This window comes from Nicotiana tabacum, chromosome 7, assembly GCF_000715075.1.
Source record: "Nicotiana tabacum cultivar K326 chromosome 7, ASM71507v2, whole genome shotgun sequence".
Classification (NCBI taxonomy): domain Eukaryota; kingdom Viridiplantae; phylum Streptophyta; class Magnoliopsida; order Solanales; family Solanaceae; genus Nicotiana; species Nicotiana tabacum.
Genome location: NC_134086.1, coordinates 168,314,040 through 168,333,034, shown reverse-complemented (window position 1 = coordinate 168,333,034; position 18,995 = coordinate 168,314,040). Strand labels below are relative to the sequence as shown.

The 18,995-nt window shown below is 36.8% G+C and overlaps 1 protein-coding gene and 1 long non-coding RNA gene across 2 annotated transcripts; both read left to right on the top strand.

Annotated features, from left to right (window-relative positions):
* The first annotated feature begins 1,002 nt into the window (after window positions 1–1,002).
* LOC107814358 (stress enhanced protein 1, chloroplastic) lies at window positions 1,003–4,230 on the top strand. Its single transcript, XM_016639767.2, has 4 exons — window positions 1,003–1,158; window positions 1,261–1,353; window positions 3,342–3,523; window positions 4,011–4,230. Exons 1-4 carry the CDS (start codon window positions 1,113–1,115, stop codon window positions 4,113–4,115), a joined length of 426 nt encoding a protein of 141 aa, XP_016495253.1. The 5' UTR covers window positions 1,003–1,112; the 3' UTR covers window positions 4,116–4,230.
* An 11,204-nt stretch (window positions 4,231–15,434) lies between these two features.
* Window positions 15,435–17,000, top strand: LOC107820580 (uncharacterized). Its single transcript, XR_001655952.2, has 2 exons — window positions 15,435–15,724; window positions 15,937–17,000. It is a non-coding gene; the product is annotated as an uncharacterized LOC107820580 (long non-coding RNA).
* Window positions 17,001–18,995: the final 1,995 nt, after the last annotated feature.

Genomic DNA, 18,995 nt, shown 5'->3' with positions numbered 1-18,995 from the left:
TTCTACGGTGTAAAATATTTGTTTAATTGAATGGACGTTAGTACCTAAGCAGGTTGTCATTATTTAAAAACCCAACTAGATTGCGTATCAACAAATGCATTAAGAAATGTTTGCTCCAAATCAAGGCAAATACATCACTTATGGTATATATACAAGTGGACTGGAATAACTAGGTAAGTAAGTATTAACATGCAGAGTCGTTGTTATACTAAACATTGACGCGAATTTAGCTGATAGACTGTGGTAGATGTTTATGATGACAAAATGTTTTGTGCCATATCGGACAGGTCGTTGAACTACAATTATGCTGTCTTTGGTATTCTCTAAACAGATTTGAATAATAATCACCATTTACCTTCTAAAAACATGACAAAATTTTAACGCAAAATATTAATCACATTAGTTAGATATATTGAATTATTATTTGTTTTCTCGCACTCCCGAACACATCAACTATTGGGAAAAATCAAGAATAGCCTGATTTACCGAACTAAAAATCGGAAAAATTCCAGCATAATATGCTAGAGTTTTAATTTTTTATATATGAGAATCCAGCATATACAACAACAACAACAAACCCAGTATATTCCGACATAGCGGGTTCTGGAAAGGGTAGTGTGTACACAGCCTTACCCCTACCTATGAGAATCCAGCATAATGTGCTGGAGTTCCAAACATAATATGCTGAAAATTTATACGCAAGAGCTTCATAATCCAGTATATTATGCTGGAACTTTTCGTATTTTAACTAGGGTATTTTTATTCAAATTTTATCTCTATATAAAATAGTGGCTATTTTTAGTGACTTTGCAAGCGTCAGCTATTTTCCAATTGCAAGTTTGGAAACTGGCTAGCCTATGGTATTTTTACTCTAACTATTGAACGGATTTTGAAAAGCCCAATACACTCCCTGAAGGCCCAAAATACACTGCTCTTAACCAAAGGTTCAAAGCAATAAGATGCAAAATATCTCAGAAGATGACACGTGTCATGCTATTGCCCGTGCTTACGTAGTTCCGAATAAAGAAACAGATAGTACTACTAAACTATTGTTTCTACAAAGTGTAGTAAAGATAGAAATTGAGAGGTGTACCTCAAATCTCCCACCAGACATGGCTGTCGTTCAAATTTCCAGCTCTCTCTGCACTTCCATTCGCGGTAATTCTATTAGCAATTTCTTCCTCTTTTTTTTTTTTTTTTTTCTTTTTTCCTTTTCTTAAAAAACTGAAAGAAATAACAAATACTATGTGGTTTTTGCAGATGTTGTTATGTCAAACCCAGTAAGTGTTCCTTCTGTTAGGGGCTCAACTCGTACACAATTTGGGACTGTTTTTGCAACTGGTTCTCCCCTCTGTAAGTCCACTTTCGTTGTCTGTTCCCTTTTAATTTTTTTTTTTAAATCAATTTGTGCGTTGTAATTATTCTATATTACTGGATAAAATGGGTTCCAAATCTGCTCTGAGTTTTAAGAAGTGGTTACTTCAGTTCAAATTTGATTATGTTTTTCAATCGCGTTCTACACTTTAATTTGTTAGTAATAGGCTTTTTGTCATTGCTAGGCCATTTTATGCCCACGTATTACTCAGGTCTTAGTTCGATCATAGATTTCTTATCTTCATAGCTAGGCTCACACTAAGGTTGCTCAAAACCGAACTTTAACCGTTAACTGAACCACAAAATTGGCTTCTTGGTATCGGTTATCAGTGTAGCGGTTGGTGAGCGGATTAAACTTTTATAATTAACAACTTATCGGTTTGGGGGTGGATTAATCAATTTCCTTATCAGATAAACCGTTAATCCGTTAGGAATTTTTATAATTACATTTTTACCCCTATGTATATAAAGTATCTAAATATCTTTTTGGAATCCAGTAGTAGTTAGATTAGACTGTTGCACCAAAGTTACTGGTGCATAAAAAATTAAAAGCAACTTGGACTATTTTGTTCGTATCTCTTAGTCTTAGTATTTGTTTTTTTAAACTTTGAATCACTTGATTTCCTTTTGCATACTTGATAGTGCACAACTGCTTTCGCCTATGTTGTGCTTTTTGGATGTGCTTCATGCGCTTCACTTTTCTGGTAATCCAAAAACATGAATAAACAAACCTAAGCTGATTAACCACAAATCTTTGCAAAAGCAGTTGTGCAAAGAACCGTAAGTTGTTATTTTAATTTCGTCGGTAGAAGTTGGACTACATGTGCGTTTAATTTCATTGTCTCTTAGTCTTTGATTTAGCCTATTCACCGCCCGATAATTGCTAATCCGATACCGAACCGACCGATATCTTATCGGTTGGCGAACGGATTAGTACAGTTTAAAGCCGATAATCAATAAGCCAAACCGTTAAGCATAATTATCCGTCTGATAAGCAGACCAAGCTCACACCAGGGAATTAATAAAAGTTTTGAAGATGACTTTATCCTTTACTAAATTATTTGTGAGTAATAAAGCTTAAGTGAAGTACTTTGTTTTCGTAAAAAAGCTGGAGTGAAGTATCGGATGCCAACTTTTGAAATGAATAGATGAAGACTAAGATCATCTTTTGTCATTTCCTCATTTGCTTTCGGTCTTTGTTTATTTGTATATTTTGTCCATGGCTTGCGTAGCTATCCCTGCTGTCATGACTATTTATGAGTTTCCTGTGCGCTCAAAAGAATTCTCATTAACCATATATTATTAAACAAATCTAACACAAATCGTTTCATGACTTTAAGATCGTGGAACTAGTGACTCTCACAAATATGTGCAAAAGAACAAGTAATCAGTAAATCTATTATATTCTTCTGTGGGTGATCAACTCTGATATCTTTACATTAGATGATTTGAGAGGAAGCCCTCATCTTTCTCCCTTCCTTCCCTTTTTCTTTCAGTTGACGTCTATAGAGAACATTGTTCTTTCTTAAGGTAGAGAGAGGACCAGTTTCAATGGAAGTTATTTTGTATCGCGTTACATCATATGTGAAGTTACTTAACCATTTAATTAGAGAGACCACTCTATATTTTTGGTCAATTAGATTTTGGACTCAATATTTATTTAAATTAATTACCACTTAATAACCAGATAAATAAGTGCAGGCTATCACGTGGGTCACACTAGGAACAATGCGGGTTATCTTCCTTCTTGGTATTCGACCCTAATGCTTGTATGTTCTCTTTTCTTTCTGTTTTTTGGGTGGTGGTTGGGGGTTGGGGTTGGTTAAGTGGAAGAGGTATACTGTAAACATGTCGAGCCATTTACATTACATTGTAGATTTGCTAGTATACTTTTTCTATACCTTTATAACTGTAGTTCAAGAAGCTAGTAGCTAGGATGTGTGATATCTGTTCCTCTGCATTTGCAGTGATTAGGAATAGTTTCTACCGAGTAAAGGCTGTTCCAAGTAGGGCGACATCAGTTTCCATACGATGCGGGCAGAGTACCAAGGAAGAAAGTAATTTAGACGTATGGCTTGGTCGATCCGCCATGGTTGGCTTTGCTGTTGCTATTAGTGTGGAAATAGCCACAGGCAAAGGACTTCTAGAGGTAGGCCACTTGTTCTCAGATCTTTCTATTATTGTGTATATTGTATCACATATTGGATATTAACATTTCTTGCGGTGGAACATGTTAAATTGTACATAAACTTTGATATATTAGCTCTTACCAAATTACAATTTGTCATAATGTCAGATATATGTAGATTGGAAGCACCTGACATGATGTTTGATATACCTCTTAAATAGTTTCTAATTTTGTTCTTCCAAGCTGAAAATGGAAAAAAGAATCTCCCTCGTGCATCTATAGGCATTAGACTGTCATGCTGCAAAAATTTGAAACAATTTAGCGTATAGGCAAACACCATGGTAGTAACTGAGTTCAGCAGATACCATATATATTTGAGGTTCTGCTTTTGGGTTGTGACGTTGAATGTTCTGCAGTTTGTATATTGTCTATATATCAGAGTTTAACCATCATATAACTGTTTGAGCAACTACATGATTTAGTAGTTAAACTTTTTCTGGTTTTTCAGAATTTTGGGGTTACAGGGCCCTTGCCTACAGTTGCATTGGCCGTCACTGCATTGGTGGGCATTCTGACCGCCGTCTTCATCTTCCAGTCTGCTTCAAAGAACTAGTCTGCTTCAAAGAACTGATTCTTCTTCTCTCTTCTTGTTTTATGTATCTAAGAGTGATATTGATGTTCGTTAAATGAATATTGTCAATTTGTCAATAGAAAAACTATTTTCTGCAGAGTTTTCCATCCCTTAATCTTGTAAAATTTGTGTTTGCTTGAATCCAGCAGAACTGCATGTCTATTACCAATGTGCAAGTGGTCCTTCAATCAACATTGTAGAATGGGTTTTTCTATTATATATGACATGTTCCTACTTCTACTGACATGTCGAAATGGTTGGAGGAATAAAAACAAGTATAAGCAGGAGTAGCTGCTATAGTTCATGCTAAGATAGACCGTCTAACAGTTGCTCTTATTCAACTAACTTTTTCATATCGGATGGACAAAAAATGTTATGTGACTTCTTTCCTATATGTCCAAGTTTTTGTGCGCAAAGTTGGCGGAAGATAGCATGTACCTGGTGACCAGGGCAGATGTAGTGTATTATCGACGGGTTCAATTGAATCCATAACGTTCGATGCAGAGTAAAAATTTATAATTGCAAAAATAGCAGATATGAACTCATTACTTAAAAAATATAATGGATTTAATGCTTGAAACTTTAACAATTGAACCCATAAGATTTAAATCCTGAATTCGTCAAATAAAGGAGGTATAGATTAGAGGCGGATCCAGGATTCTAAGTTTATGGGTTCCTGTCGCAATTTCAAATTAATATACAATAATAACTGGGTTCACAAATAGATATTTATAGATATTTAATAAATTTTTTAACAAAAATACAGAGTCTACACAAAAGTTACTGGGTTCCCGGAAACCCGTATACTACACGCTAGATCCGCCCCTGGTATAGATGCGGACGATTACATTGTGAAAAGTAGTTCCGTTGGTTTGTCGTTCAATTTTTTGTTTGATAAATAAAAGATTTTATTTACCAAGTATAATTATTTACAATCCTAACAAGACTGAAACTAGCTTTTTATCATAGCTCCTGCTGGACATGAAACTCCAGCTGGGAGTTACCTAACTTTGCTACAATCCATCTCCTGCTTCTTTTGTATTCTAAACTACATCAGGTTACCAGTTCAGTATTTTCATGATTCTATCTAACATAGGAAATAACTTGGCCCTGACGTGTAGTTCTTGGACGATTAGAATTAGCTGATCTCTTCTTCTTCTGGAAGATAACATTGTTCCTCTCTTGCCAAATATGATAAACTGCTGCTAATATCATTATGCATATTGCTGCCCCTCCACTATTATCTTTGGCCACCTTTTCTATCCACTACAGCTCCTCCTGCCAAGCTCCCTTTGTTCTCTGTATGCTTTGCCAATTTACAAGCTGCTGCCATATAGTTGCTGAGACTTCACAGTCAAAGAATAAACATTGTAGTGTTTCATTCTCCCTTTGACAGAGTGAGCATGTTTGGTCTGCAATAATCCTCCATCTTGTTAGCCTTTCTTTTGTAGCTAACCTGTCTTGTATTGCTAGTCGTAGTATGAACATCCAGTTTGGTAGTCCTTGGTTGTTACGCAATAGTTTCCTCCATGGCACCTTCTGAAATTCCCCTTGCATAGCTTTGTATATGTGTCTTATAGAGAATCTCTCCATCAGATGTACATCCTCTTCTGTATATCCAACAACCTCAAAGTAGTTTCTTACCTTGAATATCTTTTGGATGATCCATGATGCACTCTTAGGCTCTGAAATACATGTGGTGTTCCTCTTTATGTAGTATGAATGAATCAATTGGACCACAACTTTTCCTTCTTTGTATAAATATTTCATAGGAGCTTGAAAATAGCTGCTTATTCCACAACTCCACATTAGTAAAGTTAAGATCACCTGCTACCTTTGGAGCACACATTTTGTTCTAGGCAATCAATACCTTTTTGGTAGGTTCAGCAGCTCATATCCATACGAATACCTGCAGATTGTTTCTATGAATTGAATGATTTTCTTTGGCAAAATGAATATCTGAGCCCAGAATGTTTCAATTGCAACTAGAACACTCTTAACTAGCATTGCTCTTCCAGCATATGACATAAATTTTGTTGTCCTGCTTTGGATCCTGCTTAACATTCTGTCAATTAGAGGTTCATATTGGATAGCTAATAACCTCTTGGTGCTCAGTGGGACACCCAGGTATCCAAAGGGTATTTCACCTTTAATGTACCCTAGCATGTCCATAATATGTTGTTGACTCCACCAAAGTAAATATAGTTTTTTTTAGGATTTGCAATTAGTCATGAGGCTGCAGAAAATACTTGAAATTGTTGATGGAGTATCTTGACTGATTGCAGGTCCCCTCTACAGAAAAGAAGTAAATCATCAGTATATCCCAATTGAACTAAGTTGACTTTGGCACATTTTGAGTGAAATTAAACTTCTTGTTATCCTTTAGTGGCTTCAGTAGTCTGCTGAGATACTTCATGGCCATCACAAATAAGAATGGAAATTAGGGATCACCCTGCCTCAACCCTTTTCTTGCCTTAAAATGTATAGCTGGCTTACCACTGATTATTACGGAGTAGGATATTGTACTGATACATGTCATTATCCACTTCACAAATAGTTCAAGGAATCCCAACAGCTTCATTACTTGGTCAATATACACCCATTTCACATAATCATATGCTTCTGCATATCTATTTTCAGCATGCATCTTGGGGATATGTTCTTCCTCCCATAGCCTTTTAACAGTTCATGGCTCATGATGATGTTTTCAGTGATCATTCTACCTGGTACAAAGGTTGTTTGGCAGTTATCTATTAAATCTGCCATAACTTTATGTAGTCTTGCTGTTAGAACTTTTGATATGATCTTATATAGCACTGTGCAACAGGATATAGACCTGAATTCCTTGATGTTAGTTGGGTTCTTGACTTTAGGGATCAAGGTAATAGTGGTGCAGTTGATGGCCATGTACATATCAGCATTTTAAAAAAATTTCATTACTGGTGCAGTAACTTCATCACCTAAAGAAGTAAGAGTTATAACCATCACATCCAAGTGCTTTATTATCATCAATATCTAGTATAGCTCTCTAGTAATTGTCTTGATTAGCTGTAGTTGTTAATGTCTAGTTAGAGTATAACCTTTCTACATGATCTCTGGGATAACTACTTGCAATTGTGAAGCTGTTGTACCAAGTAGTCTTTTGTAGAAGGTCAATATTTCCTCTTCTACTTCAGTAGCACTTTGAAGGATTTGTCCTGAACTGTTAGTTATAGCCTGTTTGGCCAAGCTTCTCAAGAAAAAAAAGGTGCTTTTTTTCCCCAAAGCACTTTTTTTTCTTCCTAATTTTAGGTGTTTGGCCAAGGTTATTTGGGGAAAAAAGTGCTTTTGGGAAGAAGCAGAAGCAGTTTTAAAGAAGCAGAAAAAAGTAGCTTCTTTCCCAAAAGCAGAAGCAGAAGCAGTTTTGGCTTTTCTTCTTACCTAAAATACCCTTAACAAAATATAGTATATACCAAAATAACCCTTAAACCTAATACTTAGGATATTAATTTATAAATATTTCTTCTTATTTTTAGGAAACTTTCTAATATATAGTGTCTTTGGGGGTGAATGCTTTTATATTTGTTGAAAGAATTTTAATATATTTAACTTATATTAAAAGAATTAAGTACTTTTTAATTTTATTTTCATATTTTACTTAAATAAAATGATTTTTTTAATTATTGCATGTAATAACAAAATTTTGATATTATTTATTTACTTATAATATTAATTATTAAGTAAATCTATTCATGTTCTTATTCGTAATTTGACACTTAAAAGCACTTTCTAAAAAGTTTGGCCAAACACAAATTATTTCTCAAAAGTGCTTTTTAGACTGATTAGCCAAACACAAACTGATTCTCTCCAAAAGTACTTTTTTTTAAAAGCACTTATCAAAATAAGCTGATTTCTCCAACTTGGCCAAATAGGCTATTAGTTTGCTAAATGATTTGCTGGCCTGTTTTTCATACAAGCATGGAAGTATGTTGTGTTAGAATCACCTAGTTTGAGCCACTGAATTCTTGACTTCTGCTTCAACACACTCTTTTCAACCTCCAACCACTTTTTCAGTTCTAGTTTTGCAGCCTTTTCTTGTAGTATTGCCTCAGTGTCATTTCCTAGGAGGGGCATCTGAGTTTGGAGACCTTCTATGACTGTCCAACCGGACGGGACGGGACGAAATTAACGGGACGAGACAGGACGGGACGGCATTTAAGCGGGACGGTGGCGGGACGGGACGAAACGGTCGTCCCATCCCGTCCCGCTAACAAACGGGACGGGACGGGACAGAATGGGATGGCACGGGACGGGACGGGATGGGTTCGTGGGCCTTAAGTGTATTTTTTTTAAAAAAACGTCTAGTTTTTTGGAAAATTACTATGTTTTTAAAGTTTGCAACGGCTAGATTTTTGACTTATTTAATAAACTTAAATGTTATTATGTTAAAACGAAAATTAGAAAATTAAGTAAAGAATTATAAAATATTAAAACAAAAGACTTGTAATGAAATATTCTAGTAATTGTAAATTTATAATAGAGTTATAATTTATTTAATATAATTTCAAAGTATTAACTATTAAGTAACTAAGACAATTCATAAAAAAAATTCAATGCTTAGATCCTTTTATTTTATTAATGGAACTTTCAAATCTCAAATACAAATATAATTCTTTTGAAGAGCACCTAATCTACGCAGCCACCTTCTAGGAAGGGTTCTGTTTGAACTAGGCCTCTTCGTAGCCAATTATAAATTATCATACTAATATTTGTAGCTCCTATATAGTTTCTTTGTAACTTATCAATAATATCTCTCGGACATTATTCTGGAATTGGCAGTGTTGATTGATGTTCTATGAGTTCCATGCCATCATCGGTCCCAGTGTTAAGTATCTCATTGTATTTTTCTTCTTCACTAGTGTTTAATTTTTCAAAACCAAGATTTCTTCTTTCTGCATTAATCCAATTCTGAATAATACGGAAATCTCTAGGTTGTCCTCTGCTAATGAATGTCTATGATCTCCGATTTGAAATATTGTTGCGCTAAAAGCATTCTCTGGTGCTAAGAATCAAGTTCATCATCAATAGAGGAATCAAAATATGTTATATCATCCATATCTTCCCATAAGAATTTCTACTCTAAACTTAGAAGTAGAAGGAGCAGTTTCACCACTTATTGTTTCTATAGATTTATATTTATCAAACATTGATCTAGATTCTAGCATAAGAATTATGTTAGCTTGGAAGTCTTCGGGAGATGTTCATATTCTTGAATTGCTAAATTTTGATAAATTTTAAAAACAAGTCCCTTTGCACCTCTTAATTTTAAATATGGGTTAAGTATTGTAGAAATTAAATAAACTTGGGGAATAGAGAAAAAATACTTTTTAAATTTTGCAATCATTTCATTAATGGCCGGTGCATAAGTTGGATTTATTTTATACTAACCAAATACAACAGAACTTTTACAAATATACCATAAAAACTCGTGGGACAGCCGGGCCGGGACATGATGGGACGGGATATGCGGGACAAGCGGGACGGGACGGGACGAGACCAAACGGGACGAAATGGGACGGGACAAACGGGATAAAATGGTCGTCCCGTCCCATCCCGTGTCTCGTTTAACATTGGCCCATCTCGTTTAACTTGGGGCAGGAAGGGATGGGACTGGACTGGACCGGGACGGGACGCGGGACGGGACGGTCCGTCCCCTCCCATTAGACAGCTATAATACATTCTAATTTGTTCCTTTCTACTTGAATCTTGTACCCAATACCACCGAACTCTTGGTAGTTTAGCTGTTTTAGAGCTCCTTTTAGCACTTTGAGCTATTTCACACATTTAACATTGCAGTTCCCCTGTGTCTGTTCTTCCAGCATTGCTTAACTGTTTCATCAAAGTCATGGTGACTTGCCAAACAGTTGAGAAACTTGAAAGGTCTTGATTAGTACCATCAATAGCTACACTCAAAGGGCAGTAATCTGAGAAATCAGGATTCATAATGACCCCCTCCATGGAAGGCCATTTCTGCATCCATTCTGCGTTACCAGTATTCTATCAATTCTACTATGGATATGGTTGTTTGTCCAGGTGAATTTCCTCCCCACTATTTTGAGTTTATCTAGTCATATGTTCAGTATGAAGTTTTTGAAGTCCCTCACCTCTATCTCATGTACTGGATTTCCCTGCACTCTATCTTCACTAGATAGTATAGTATTAAAATCACTCATTATTAAGCTAGGGCCACTGACTCCATTCATAGTTATCTTTAGGTTCTTCCATAGGCTCTTCTTGTCTTGTACAGTGTGCATTCCATAGACTACACAAAAGTTGAAATTGATACTGTGCTGATTCATGGTCACATGCCCTATTAAATATTGTTCATGTACTCGGATCACATTAAAATCCACCTGTGTTTGATCCCATACTATCCATATTCTACCACCTGGTTTATTATTGAACCAGCATTGGTTGCCTTAACTATATTCTCTATAACAGCCATAAGTACCACTTTATTCTTCCTACAATTTTTTTGTTCTTTTTGCTTATCAATCAACACCCTAGCATATGAGACTCTATCAGCCACTGTGGTACATGCATCAGTATACAAGGGCTTACCCAAACCACTCCCAATTTTGCTTAGGGCCTATTTGCTTCAATAGTTAAGTGGTAGTTTAGGAACTTGATCCATAGAGGAATGATTTTAAGCACTTCCTCATTGGAATCAAAGCTTTCCGTCCATGGTCTAATTATGATTAGCCTGCTATTCTTAGTATACGGACCATTCAACAACACTTCATCCCTCTCTTCACTACTATTCATCAAAATTATGAAATAACAATTGTTATGGAAGAGTACCTTAGGTTTTTTTGACATTACTCCACTGACTAGCTATGAAGCGTTCAATTGCCCCAATAGTTGGAGTATTTCCCACCACATACAAGATTGTTGCTCAACTCTACTTCTGGTTTTCTTCTAACAATATCCTCTTCCAAAAGTTGCACTACAACTTCCCCATCCTGCATTACTGGAGGGATGTAGGTTAAATTCATACCCTTAGCTGCAAATTTGTCCTCCTGGAACAAACATGTCACGACCCGGATTTTCCACCCTCGGGAGTCGTGATGATGCCTACTCATAGAAGCTAGGCAAGCCATGAAATTTAGAAAATTCTTTACTCCTTTGTTTTAATCCTTTTAACAACTTGCATTACCAGGTGATAAACATGTAAATAATAGCGGAATATGAGATTAAGCGGAAGACTTAAACAAAATAAACCAAAATAATACGGAAATCAACATATGCCTCTACCCAGAAACTGGTGTCACAACATTCACGGACTATATATGATTACTACATACAAACGTTTGAAAGAAGGAACGATGTCTGTCTCGGATACAATGATAACAGAACAAAATAACTGATAGAAGAGACGTCGGGCATGCGAACGCCTGCAGGACTACCTCGGAATCTCGATGGACTGAAGGCTGGCTCCCAAGCTACTGCTGCTGACCCAATACTACTTCGGTATCTGCACATAAGTGCAGAGTGTAACATCAGCACAACCGACCCCATGTGCTGGTAAGTGCCTGGCCTAACCCCGTCGAGGTAGTGACAAGGCTAGGACCAGAGTCCAATTAAACCTATGCAGTTATATGATATACAACAGAAAGTAAAGCAGGAATAAACAAGTAAGGATGAGAGGGGGTGTGACAACCCGGCCAGTCGTCTCATGAGTTACCGCTCCGTTTCCTCCATTTCAGCTTCTTTATGCTTCGTTATCCGTGTTTTATGTGATCGAGTTGATTAGTTCGAGTTCGGAGAGGATTTGGTAAGAAATGAGACACTTAGTCTCTTTTAAGAAGGCTTAAGTTGGAAAAGTCAACCGGGTTTTTACTTATGTGTTAGAAGGCTCGGAAGTGAGTTCCGATGGTTCGGTTAGCTTCGGGAGGTGATTTGTGACCTAGGAGCACGATCGGAATGGGTTTTGGAGTTATAGAGAAGATTTAGGCTTGAATTGGCGAAATTGATATTTCGGTAAATTCCGGTTGATAGGCGAGATTTTGATATAGGGGTCAGAATAGAATTCCGAGAGTTGCAGTAGCTTCATTGTGTCATTTGGGATGTGTGTGCAAAATTTCAGGCCATTCGGACGAGATTTGATAGACCTTTTGATCGAAAGCATAATTTAAGAGTTCTTGGAGTTCTTAGGCTTGATTCCTATGTTAAATTGGGGATTTGATGTTGTTGTGAGCGTTCCGAAGTTTTGAGCAAGTTTGAACGATGTCATGGGATGTGTTGGTGCAATTGCTTTGAAGTTCTCGGAGTTCCGGGATGTTTTAGTGCAAAAATCATAGTTGTAGCAGGTCTACAGGGGTTGCAGGCCCCGGAACTCACTCACGCGGTTCGCACAAAAATAAGTGTGCCCGCGTTGAGTGCTGTGCGGACCGCACAAAAGCGGGCGCGGCCGCAGTAGGCGTCGCGCGGACCGCACAAAAGTGGGCGCGGCCGCGGTAGGCGTCGCACGGACCGCCTAAAAGTGGGCGCGGCCGCAGTCGTTTTGTTGCGGCCCGTGGTAGCTGAAACCTGAGGGGTACCTATAAATACGAGGTTTTGGGTTTTATTTAATATTTTGACCTAGAGAGCTCGGATTTTGGCAATTTTTCAAAGGTTTTTCAAGAAATTCATCGGGGTAAGTGATTTTAACTCAGATTTGGCTAGAATACATGAATCTATCACTGAATTCATCATTTAATTCGTGATTTGAGATGGAATTTGGGAAGAAAATTGTGAAACCTTTCAAAAATGTAAAATGATGATTTGAAGGACCAAATGGTATCGGAATTGGATAATTTTGGCATGGTTAGACTCGTGAGGGTATGAGGATTCTGAAAATATAAATTTTACCTGATTTCGAGACGTGGGCCCGGGGCTCGGGTTTTGCTAATTTCGAGATTTTTTGATATTTTTTGAATGTTTTCGCTTGGGATTTGTTCCCTTAGCATATTGTGACGTATTCGTTCTGATTTTAGATAGATTCGACGCTCGTGGAGGCCAATTCGAGGGGCAAAGGCGTCGCGAGCTAAAGAATTAGCCAATTCGAGGTGAGTAATGATTGTAAATGATGTCCTGAGTGTTTGAAACCCTGGATTGCACATCGTAGTGCTATATTGAGGCAAGATACGCGCTGGATGATGAGCGTGAGGTCTTTCACTACTGGGGATTGTGACTTGGTCCATCCCGATTGATGATTTTACCGAATATTTGACTGAAATTCATTTGTTATCAGCATGATTTGGGCTGATTGCCATATTTGGGCTTCGTGCCAACTATTTGAACCCTTCAGGGATTTTTATCATTGTTTCCTCACTGCTTGACTTATTATTTGAACTCAGTCCTATTGATATCTACTGTTTTACAAACTCAACCACTTTTACTCAGATTTGAAACTTAAATGATATTTCTACATCATGTTTTGGGTTGAGAACTACTGTTTTACTAATGCCCAAGGGGCTTGTGATGATTTTGGACTGAGTGAGGTCGAGGGCCATATGTGAGGATATGCTGAGTGATATGAGGCCGAGGGCCTGAGATACTTTATATGCCACGAGGTGGCTTGGGTGAAGTGAGGCCGAGTGCCGAGTGATGATGCCACGAGGTGGCTTGATATAACGCTTGGGCCGTAAGGGGGCCCTCCGACGTCTGCACACCCACAGTGAGCGCGGGTACCCATTGTTCTGAGTGATCGATACTATGCTCGAGGGGCTGATATGAGTGATTGTGAGGTAGCCCAAGGGGCTGATACTATTCTGAGAGTGAGCCTGAGGGGCTGATACTGTTCTGAGTGATTGATACTGAGCCCGAAGGGCTGATACTGTACTGAGAATGAGTCCGAGGGGCTGATACTATGCTGAGCGATTGATACTGTGCCCGAGGGGCGGATTTCTACTTGTTATTTACCTATTAAATTACCTGTTTTACTTGTTTTAAAAAGGAATATCATTTGATTCTTCACTGATTTACTGCTTTAAGTGATTTTACTGCTTAATGTGGAATTGATTTGTGTCTTTACGTATTTTCATACTTTCAGCCATTATTTATAATTGTTACTCACTGAGTCGGAGTACTCACATTACTCCCTGCACCATGTGTGCAGATTCAGGCATAGCAGAGTCCGCACCTGAGCGCTGATTCCGTCCAGGCTAGGTAGTGATTTGGAGTTACGAGGTAGCTGTTGACGTCTGCAACCCCTTGTCTCTCTTATCCTCCATCATTTATGTTTTCTTCAGACTGTTGTATCGGATTCTGTACTTTGTAGACCTATAGCAGATTCTGTAGTAGCTCATGAATGGTGACACCTCGGTTTGGGATGTATCGGGATGGTCCCTACTGTTGTTAACGTTAAAATTCCGCAATTTATGAGTATTATATTATATGTTATTACTGTTTATGATGATTAACTGTTTAAAAGAGGTGTTCCGTTTTGGTCTGGCTGACCTTGTCTTCACGAGAGGCGCCATCACGACCGGGTTTGGAGATTGGGTCGTGACAGAGGGAAACATGCTTCGGGGAATAGCAGGTAAAACAAAGTATCAAGAAAACTATAAAGTAATCAAAATCCAACCACTAACAAGAATAAGAAAAACAAAGGCAGATTTCACTTTCTTTTCACGTCTTGTTGCAGGCGTGCTGTTGACATCCAATTTTGTCCCTCCTTTCTTCCAAACTATTTCTTTAAGTTTCTAATATCACTAATAATATGAGGTAGTTATTCTACTATATTATTTACACAAACTATGCCTATTTGTTATTATTATTAAATCTATTATTATTATTATTATTATTATTATTATTATTATTATTATTATTATTATTAATAATAATAATAATTCTATAGCTATCGTCTTTATCATTCATACCTTAATCGTATTTATTGTTACCTTTCACGAAAAGTATTTTTATTTCTTTTATCTCACTAAGCGAGAATATTTTTTGCAATCACTTTTAAATATTACGAAATTATATTCAATAAATCTTGCGGTATTTTACGATTAGTATTTTATTTAAATATTAGCAATTATGATTATGTATAATAAATAGGTTAGTTACTTGCCTTTTTTTAGCATTAATATTGTTATTATTAGAAGCCCTAAGAATTTGGTAAGAAGAAAGGAAATGTGGCCTAGTTACTAGCCCAATATTTTTCTACTAATTCTAGCTGCCCAAATCATTCCAAACAGGACAGCCCAAGTAAATCTTTAAATCAGCCTACAAATATTAGCCCATGTCTCAATTCTTTTCTAGATTCTTCCACAAAAATATCTCTCTTTTGGATTTCAAAAATTCCATTTAATTGTTAATGAATTTTCTCCTCAAATCTAACGCCTCTTACCCCACCCCTCTCTCTCTTCGTATCTGTTACAGTTCACATGGCTTCCCTGCCATCTTTCCTCTTCCGAGCATAATGGCACAATGACTCTCACAAAATTAGGCAAAGATCTCGCTGTTTTCGGGAAGAATACAAGGCAAATCTTTTTTGAATCTTGCCTCTCTGATTCTTCCTCTTTTCTTTTGCCTCTACCAACGTTCAAATTTCAAAAGGGTTAGAGGTAAAATCCCGCCCAAAGAGCCATATGTTTCTTTTATAAATACTTGCAATAGGGAAATATTGGGGGGACTTCTGGATGCTATCTTCTCCTCACTAAAATTCACTCTTTCCTATTAGCTATCTCCTTAAGTAAAAGCTTTAACTTTAACACCTCTACTATTTCTATTTGGTATTTACATAGCAGAAATTTTGGTTATCCTTTATTTATTTTAGTTGAGTCTTCTTTTGTCCGAGAGGAAGGAGTAAGGTCGAGATCGAAGTTCGATAGCACATCTAAGACCCGCCTCAGTTCGCTGCCCTGCAAAAGGTTTGTATCTTCCCCTCTCGCTCTCATTTTGATTTTGATTAGGGTACGTTTGATGCCTGGTGTGTATTTGCTGGAGGACTGTTAGTTTCTATTAAGCTTTTATATTTGGTGCTATAAAAATAGCTCTAATAAATGTTTGTTTAAGGTAATGATCTATGACTAAAGTTGTTAGCAATAATCCTTTAAGGAGATCATGTTCTGGTATGTAGTGTTAGAAGTATGCTTGACTGATATTTGATGAAATGCTCACATGAAAATACCTATCTCCTTTTGAATACTTTTCTATTAGATGCCATGATTTTAAGAAGGATTTTTTCCATGAGCTAGTCGCCTTGCAAAAGATTAATTTGCTATTGTGATTTAGCACCTTTGCGCCTAAACATCATGCTTAGGATTCCGAACAACTTGTTTAAGAATAGATTTATCTAAATGCATACTGTTAAGCTAGGACTTGATATGCTTTAGCCAAAGTTATGAACTTATTGCTATTAGTTATCCAAAATTCTTTTCTTTAGGAAACAAATATGGCTGAAATTTCATAAAATAATATGACACTATGACCTCTTTTCATATCTTGATCTTGATACATTGTTAAAAATCAAGTTCCACTTAGTAATCCTTCTTATCCTTGCATATATTAATTAAACTCTTAAGTTATTTTGCTAACGGTTTATTTTTCTCTTTCTTTATATGTACACTTTGGAGCACATGGAGTCTTAATTCGAGACCCTTGCAATGGAGTCTCAAAATGAGACTTGACGCCACTATCCGAGCACGGAGTCATCACATACCATATTCCTTAGATGCACCAAATAGCAAGAAAACAAGCGAAACGCTTGGGGGCGCCTATGGCGTTCTTCTTCTTTTAATTCTTTTCCCATTCGTTTTATCTAACTTTTGTGATTGTTAATTTGCCTGTGCATTTGGGGTTTATCTCAAGTTTAAATTTAATTATTTAGGCTTTTTGCTATATCACAGAGGATATGGTAATTAGAATAAGGTCTAAAATCGGTAATCTAATAACTTTTTTTATTTGCCACTAGTGTATTCAATTTTTAGTAAGCTTAATATTATACTTCAGACACTTCTTTTTATATAAAAAGTCAAACAGATTTCAAAGGAATTAGTTAATTGTTACTGGGAATGCGTATGGGTAGAATGCAGTGAGTTTTTCGGAATCTCTTTTATTCATCTTTGCAAGTAAGCCTTCAAATTTATTTGTGTCTTTCAAGCCGCATTTTGCCAAGACAAATTGACACCAAGTCTAGACCTATTTTTTAACCAAGAAAATATTTATTTACAAAAGATACTTTTTAAACTGATACTAGTTATTCAACTTTTATTATCCTGCCCATCTAATAGTTTAGTAATTCAAAAAGTGAGAATCAATTTTTAAGTCTACACTATAACTAAAGTAATTTTTTACGATTACCTTAATAAATTTGCACATATATTAGCTAAGGGATATGTTTATTTTAAGTATATACATAACATAATTAATTTGCTATATTTCATACTTGGTATTAATTAACCTAAGTTTGGCCGGTTAACCATATTTAATGGATCATATAGAGTGCTTAATACTTTCTCTATAAGATTAATTAGAACCCTTACTCATAGTCTTAAAGGTTAAGTAGGCCATAAAACAAAGTTAATTTTAAGCATTATTTAGCTAAAATTGGTGTCCTAATTCACCGTTAAAATAATCAGGTGGCGACTCTTTTTATGAATTAAACCTTCAGAATTACCAATATGTTATACTCTAGTTTGACCCGTGTTGAAATGGAATATAACAAGTGCAACCCGATCTCATGTCCTGTATCTCGTGGCAGGCGTGCCACCTGCTTCCATTTCATTTATCTCGTGGTAGGCGTACCACCCGCTCCCATTTTATTATATCTTGTGGTAGGCGTACCACCCGCTCCCATTTCATTATATCTTGCGGTAGGCGTACCATCCGCTCCCATTTTATTATATCTTGTGGTAGGCTTACCACCCGCTCCCATTACAAGCCAACAATAATCACAAGGAATACCGACAAGGGTACAAGAGCAATATAACAACTTCCCGGCAAGAGAACAATGATATTTCAACAACATCCCGGCAAGGGAACAATACTATCAAAACAAACATCCCGGCAAGGGATCATTAATATCAAACAAACATCCCGGCAAGGGAACAATGGTGATAATAACATATGAAGCGCAATAAACCACAACAGAGTCATAAGAATTATAATACAAGACTCACGGGCATGCTTGACACCAACGTATAGATACTCGTCACCATGCCTATACGTCGTACTCCATAATTAACATGTAGCAAATAAGACACAACTCCTAATACCTCAAGCTAAGGTTAGACCAAACACTTACCTCGATGCCTCGAATGCAACTCAAGTTTCAATTATAGCTTTACCCCTTGATTCCTCTGCCAATTCGCTCGTCTCTAGCCACAAGTTACTTAATTACATCAATAAACGCTAAATGAATCAATTTGAATGCATGAAAATGAGTTTTCCAAAGTTTTACCAAAAAAGTCAAAATCGCCCCCGAGTCACGTGGTCAAAACCCGAGGTTCGAACCAAAACCCGATTACCCATTCCCCTATGAGCTCAAATATGTAATTTATTTTGAAATCGGACGTCAAATCGAGGTCCAAATCCCCAATTTTTGAAAAACCTAAGTTCTACCCAAAACACCCAATTTTCCCCATGAAAATCATTGATTTGAAGTTGAAATCATGTTAAAAGATATTAATGATTGAAGAAAACTAGTTAAAAAATGATTTACAATTGATTTGGAGAAGAAAGGTTGTTTGAAAAATTGCCTCTTATGTTTTTGGAGTTTTTGAAAAATGCAAAATAACTGAAAATCTTATCTATTTATACCCCTCTCAGACACCCTGTGCGGACCGCACAAAATGGACTGCGGCCGCACAGGCCTTCTTGAGGGTAGGTCCAGTG